This window comes from Aulonocara sp. 'chitande type north' Nkhata Bay, linkage group LG12 (assembly GCF_057382095.1).
Source record: "Aulonocara sp. 'chitande type north' Nkhata Bay isolate Kocher_YH1m ecotype deep benthic linkage group LG12, A_spYH_male_GT1.1, whole genome shotgun sequence".
Classification (NCBI taxonomy): Eukaryota; Metazoa; Chordata; class Actinopteri; order Cichliformes; family Cichlidae; genus Aulonocara; species Aulonocara sp. 'chitande type north' Nkhata Bay.
This window is the reverse complement of record NC_141355.1, coordinates 10,644,792-10,651,254: the sequence shown is the minus strand read 5'-3', so window position 1 is coordinate 10,651,254 and position 6,463 is coordinate 10,644,792. Positions and strand designations below refer to the sequence as shown.

Genomic DNA, 6,463 nt, shown 5'->3' with positions numbered 1-6,463 from the left:
AGCCATAGATTTAAAATGTTAGATAATAAAAACTCCTCTCATCTACATCAGCCAGTGATGCTTATGTATGTACAGATTTTTATATTACACATATTATTAGACATAAGTTTTTAAAAATCTCTACCCAAACATACCTGATCCATCCATCCGCTTCCACTTATCCCTTTTCAGGGTCACGAGGGGTGCTGGAGCCTATCTCAGCTGTCATACGGCGAAAGGCAGGGTACACCCTGGACAGGTCGCCAGTCTGTTGCAGGGCTAACACACAGAGAGAGACAACCATTTGCACTCACATTCACACCTATGGGCAATTTAGATTGATCAATTAACCTATCCCCACTAACTGCATGTCTTTGGACTGTGGGAAGAAACTGAAGTACCTGGGGAGAACCCACACAAACACGGTGAGAACATGCAAACTCCAAAGAAAGAAAGACAGACCCTGGTCTGATGGTAGAAATGAGCTCAGGATCTTCTTCTGTCCAGCAACAGTGCTAACCACCATGCCATCCTTGGCGGCAAGAACTGCAATCAAGTATTTGCAATAATGGTAAGTCTTTTGGGCCCACCCTTCTTTGTAGAACGGTATAAATTCAACAACACTGGAGAATTTTAAAGCACTAATGTCATGTTTAAAACATGTCAAAACAACTCAATCAGTCCCCACTTTTGATTAGGTCACTCTTTCTTTTTTTTTTTTCTTCTTTTTTTTTTTTTTGAGTCATTCAGAGGTGAACTTTCTGGTGCTTCAGGGAGTGAACTTGATGCTCTGGTCTACTTGTCCCGTCAGTGCACAGAACATGTTGATCCCCCGATGTCTTGGATCAACATGATGATGTTTTGAAAAGAATGAGATGAGCTTTTGTGTTCTTTTTAGTCAGCAGTGGTTTTCACCTTGAAACTCTCCTATGGATGCCATTTTTGCCCAGTCTCTTTATACTGTTGAAATATGAACACTGACCTTAGCTGAGGCTACAGTTCTTCACATGTTGTTCTGGTTTCGTTTGACACGTCATGGATCAGTTGTTGACACAATAATAGAATCATTTTAGTAATCCTTTAACTCCTGAGAAGGTTCTGTCTTTCAATACTGATAGATGTTAATGACTTTGTTTCCCAGCTGTTAGTTTAGATCAGGGGTGAGAAACTCTAGGCCTCAACTGCCAGTGTCCTGCAGGTTTCCTCCCTGGGTCATCACACCTGAATCAAATGTTCATTACCAGGTTTCTGGAGGACTTCAGGGCTGTGTCCCAATCCAGCGACCGCACGCTTCGTAGTGCGCATTTGGAGACCGATTACGTCACAGCGACGTGAGGAAGGGTGTCCCAATTCGAAGTGTACTCCAAATGCGGTTGACAAATGTGCAGTTCATTTCCCCAAATTTGAAGTGTGGTCCAATGTAGACTTCGTGGTCCCATATATCCCACAATTCATAGCGTGGCGGTGGGTGTGGATATTTTGTTCGGAAAAAAACGGCGGATGCCTGAAGCGGGGTGGCTAAAGAGTAAACTTTCAAAAGTAAGTGCTGAATATTATGTCACTTATTTATGTGCGAATGTTTAATAATGAAGAACATTAAAACATAACATTATTAAAACATTGGCCACATATCGGCAAAGTTATGTGACATTAGTGATGTTTGTACTTTCAGCGTCAGCTTGGTTTTAAAGCCTTTACTTTAAAATATATGCCGTTAAATAGTTGACCTTAATCTTACAGAGAATGTGATGATTTTATGGATAATTCACAAGCAGGATTCCCTGCACTGTTAATGTCAGCTATGTTATATTGCTGCCTCTGTTTGGTGGTGTCGAGCCAAACGGACTTTAACGTGTGTTTGAACGAGCTGACGGTTCACTCGTTAAGCTGAAAGAAAGATGCTTTAAACACATGTGTCCACTGTACCATCTGGGAACTCTTCTTGTTTAGCACTCGTAATAACACAAACACTAAATCCTCCTTCTCTTGTGCTGTTTTGTAGCAGTGTATACACCTGAGACTGTCACCTATCTGTCTGTCCTGCACTCTCTCTCTTTTTCTTTCTCTCTGATTGTGGAATAAAAGTATGAACATGTATTTATAAGTTACACTTGTGTTTGAATCCTGCAGCTTATCACACATTTGATTTCCATGTGTGACAACTGCAAGTGTCCAGAGTGAGGACAGACTGAAGGACCCACTGCTGCACATCATCTGTGAGGCTTTGCACCCCTGATGATCCACCAGGACAAACTCAGCAGTGTGTGAGGAAGAGGAGGAGGAAGAGCCAGCAGCAGGTGACAGATGGAGAGAATAGACAGACTGTTCCCTGTTTGTGAAGGACTGCTAGGAAAGTTTAAAATAACTAATTGCTTGTCCTGAATCAGTCTTATTAGGTAATGTTCAAATAATTTTATCATTCCAGTGTTTTCAGTGTGGGAGAAAGTACTCAGGGCCTTCAAGTTGAACACTATGAAAGGCAGCAACCAGTTTAATGTTCAGAAACCTAAAGTATCAGCAGCAGAATGGACCTAAAAATAAATGTTTGTTTCAGTTCTATGAAGCTTTGAGTATTTTGGATTAGTAGTACTGCTGTGTTTGTTGCATCATATTGCTGTAATTGTTTATATGCTTTACACTGTAAAAAAAAAAAAAGTGCTGTTTTTACAGGAAAACCCTGGCAGCTGGGGTTACCAGGGACTTCCTGTAAAAACGCTTTACAGATGCAACTTGTAAATTGATTTACAGTGAATGAATCTCAGATTAAAACTGTTAAATCTACAGGAAAAAGAAGTTAATTTCACACATAGATGTGATATATAAATACACTATTTCCTGTATCTTTTACAAGTAATAAATGCTTTTTGTGGATCCATAAACTGCAAAATTAACAGGGAAATATCGTACAAAGAACTAATTTAAAATGGTAGAACTACGGTGAAACAGTGCATATTAAATGGAGCTGCTCTGTAAATTATACATAAAATCTATGCTGAATATTATATGTTTTAATGTAAAATTTTAACCATAACCCAGCAAATTTCTTACTGCTACGCCTACACCCAAACATGCAAAAATACATCTTGAGAAAACACAAGAGAGGAAAATATCACTTTTGGGAAATTTATTTTGCAGCCACATTAGCAAAATGACAGCAAATGGATCCATTTTTCCAACTAACACAATATGCAAGGCACACAGCAACTACACAATTCAATCAAAATATAGGCTATAAAAGCTGTGGAACATTCCTGCAAAGCAAGAACCATGTTCATGAAACAAGCATTTGTTAGACCCTCCACCAGAAAAAGTTAAATAACCTGTTAAGACTTTAAAACAAAAAACACATATTGTGCCAAAAATGATCATAACCACCGTGCAACGCAACACGCACCCTGCTGTCACCACAACCATGGCCCTGGTCAGAAAACATCAGCAAAACCACGTGGTGAAACAAACCTACACATGTGGTCTAGAAACACTGCAGTAGCAGCATGTTGTTTTTTTTCTTTTCTTATGTAAATAAAGAACATTCCTACAAAGAAAGAACATCTTCATGAATTGGCTTCATGCATTCGACCAGTAAAAGGTTCCAGTACACATTGTGGAACAAAATTAACTAAGTAAAACTAACAGTCCACAGAGAGTCAAGATTTAGGCTTAGCGCCACTTGTGGTCGGCAAGATCCTGAATCAGGGTGAGGACTCGAGGGTTCACACTGAGACGACGCTTTGAGTTTTTGTTCTCTACTTTGGTTCCTTTTTCTGGGTTTATGGAGAAGAAACACCTGTAGAATAACAATCATATAAAAGTTTATTAAGCATTTTTATAATTGATCAGTTAAAATACACGTACAAAGTAAGTAAAAATTAAGTATATACATATATATACACACAGTCATGGCCATGACCACGTTCAAGACAAAGTATAACCAAAATGCTGTGGGGAAGTGAACAATGCATGGTCAAAAGTATTGGCACCCTTCACGAGTGTCTTATGCAGTGATATGTCACACTTTAGCATTGTTAAAATCCAAAGCAAAGGTTATAGGTAGTCAGACGTCAGTTGACGCTTGGTCTAGCCCTGAGTCTCGGCCAGGCTTGGACCCGGATTCAGACTGTTAATGTATTTTAAAAAACCAAAAAAAAAAAAAAAAAACAACAACAAAAAACAGAAAAAACAACTGAAACCGGCTCCAAAGCCGACCGAGACTCAGAGCCAGACCTGGACTCGAACCACATCAAAGCCAGACTCCAGATCCCAGAGTCTCAGTTATGAGAAATAACAAAGCCATATTTGTTCACCTCTGAAGAAACTCTAAAGTGGAAGCCAGCTCAGATGGATAATGGATGTTGAAATTGTAGTAGCTCCCGAACATGAGGCACAGTGCAGAAATGAAGGAGGATATGTTTGTGCTGACGAGGTTCCGATCAATACTCAGCATGTATCTTCTTGAGGAATAGCAGGACTGTCCTGTGAACAAATTATTTAACAGGTTATATCAATAAACACGGCAGTCACATGACATTCTATAAAAAGTGCACTTAACAAGAGAGAGAGCTATGAAACAGACTTACCACACACGATAATAGTGGGTGTCAGAGGCACTTGCTCCAGTTGTACCTCATCTGCCAGACATGTATCTTCAACACAGAGAAGCATGGACTCCTCCTTCTCTTCAAAGTAGCTGAGCAGAAGCAGGACCATCTCTTTCACATCATCTGAGCAGCCACTCTGCGGTCCCCGCATCCTCTGAAGCCTTGCATAAGTCTGAAGGAACACCTTGCTTTTGCTGACAGCAACTGTGGTCAAGTAGTCCAGTAGCCTTTTCCCCTTCAAATCCAAATTACGTGTGAATGTCTCTTTGAGGTCAATCCCAGTAAGTTCCTTGAAGTGGACAGACATGCCAAGTTCATCAAACCAAAACGGCCACTCCTCCCTAAGGCATTTGATACTTTTCCCCTGATTGACATGTTGACGTTGTGTGTAGTAAGTGGACTTCATTAGACTTTTTACCTCTTCTGGATTGGTGTCAGCTTGCTGGAACATCACCTTGAGTTTTTCCATCTTTTGCTGTTGGCTCTCTGGAGTTTCTTCAAGAGGCAGAAATTCTACATTCCATTTAATGCACCCGTATGTATCCTGCATGGCTGCTCTTTCTTCTAAAGGGATCTCGTCTGTGTGGTCTGAGTCAGTCTGATGTTTTCTTTTTCTTATTTTGGGTGTTGAAGTGCGCCTTACATTTTCAATTCTGTTCTGCAACTGTTTGACAAGTGAAAGGTAGCCTGCGCCAACAATCTCACCCTCTATTAAATCTTGCAGAGAATTGGGATATTTTGCCACCATTTTTCTTGCAACGTCAATTGAATGTTTTCTACCTACATGTGGGCATTTTTCCATCATCTCAGTCACAACAATCCGGACCATTTGCCTCCTCAGTTTTGGGCGAGGCCTTTTCCCCCTCTCAAGAAAATGCATCACTTCTGCAGGAAGTTTACTCCATGGAATTTCAAAGTTGTCATCCCATTGTGTGTCACATCCTGGGCTGCTGGAGGAGGTCGACGATAGACTTTGGGGTGAAAGTGAGAGCAATGACAGCGACTGGGTTGATGAGGCTTCCACAGATGATAGCGAGCTGTTCTCTGGAGTTTGGTCTTTAAATTACAAAACAAATACAATTATGATTCACACTGTATGTCTGTTCATGACCATCTCTGCTTTTGAGTTTGAATAGTTGTTTGTTGTTTTTACTTACATTTCTGTTTCCAAGCAGAAAGAAGCTTTCTTGCTTGTACAGGTCTTAATGCTGTCTGTCATGCCTCAAAGGCATTTATTTCATTTATCTTTAATGTTTGCTTAAAGTAATTCTTTTGTATGTATTTAAGTTAGAAAGAACAGTAAAAAGAGTTAAAAATGTTAAGAAGCTTTAATTTTGAAGGTGAACTTGCTAATAACCTCACTTCCTGGTGGGTTACCTGTATTGCTTCATTTCCTGTTTAATTCCTCTTCCTGGTTCTCTAAGAGGGAGAGTGACATGTGGTCTTGCTCTGAGGCTTATCCACAGCCATCCACTTGGGAACATTGTTCAGGCAACGCCGTAAGTGTATATATTTCACGATGAAGGTGTTAAAAAGGCATAAATAGTGGTATTTGTGAAAAATTATATTTTATTTGTGATTCATGGAGGTTGATTTGTACATGTTAAAAAAGGCAGTTTTGATGATGATCATTACTGTTGCTAAAGCTAACACGAAGGTGTAAGGTCACATTTTGAGTTATTTCGTGATGCAATATTTATGTAAACGATCATTTTTTCTATTCTGTATTTCCTTTCAACTACAGTTTTCACCGCTTGTCAAATGAAGATTCTGAGTAAAAAGTCAACTCTACTCGGACTCGTGTATTCATTGACAGAGGTTTAGCTTGGTGTTTGATCGGAGTTGCTACACTCTGCAACAGAACACTACAGTGAAAAGGCGGCACT

At 39.9% G+C, this 6,463-nt stretch overlaps 1 protein-coding gene across 1 annotated transcript; it reads right to left on the bottom strand.

The window, feature by feature from the left end:
• Positions 1-3,088: 3,088 nt before the first annotated feature.
• On the bottom strand, positions 3,089-5,783 carry LOC147316953 (uncharacterized). The gene is made up of 4 exons (XM_086313488.1): positions 5,735-5,783; positions 4,557-5,633; positions 4,284-4,452; positions 3,089-3,766 (listed from the first exon to the last, which is right to left on the bottom strand). The coding sequence occupies exons 2-4, from the start codon at positions 5,455-5,457 to the stop codon at positions 3,640-3,642; spliced, it is 1,197 nt and encodes a 398-aa protein (XP_086169614.1). The 5' UTR covers positions 5,458-5,633; positions 5,735-5,783; the 3' UTR covers positions 3,089-3,639.
• Positions 5,784-6,463: the final 680 nt, after the last annotated feature.

What these genes read in the sequence shown, in the direction of transcription:
- LOC147316953 (XM_086313488.1), bottom strand. Translation starts at nt 5,457, where the DNA reads ATGCATTTTCTTGAGAGGGGGAAAAGGCCTCGCCCAAAACTGAGGAGG. An exon ending in ACCCACTATTATCGTGTGTG is followed by an intron (nt 4,453 to 4,556) that starts GTAAGTCTGTTT and finishes ATTTGTTCACAG; the next exon opens with GACAGTCCTGCTATTCCTCA. An exon ending in ACTTTAGAGTTTCTTCAGAG is followed by an intron (nt 3,767 to 4,283) that starts GTGAACAAATAT and finishes GTTATTCTACAG; the next exon opens with GTGTTTCTTCTCCATAAACC.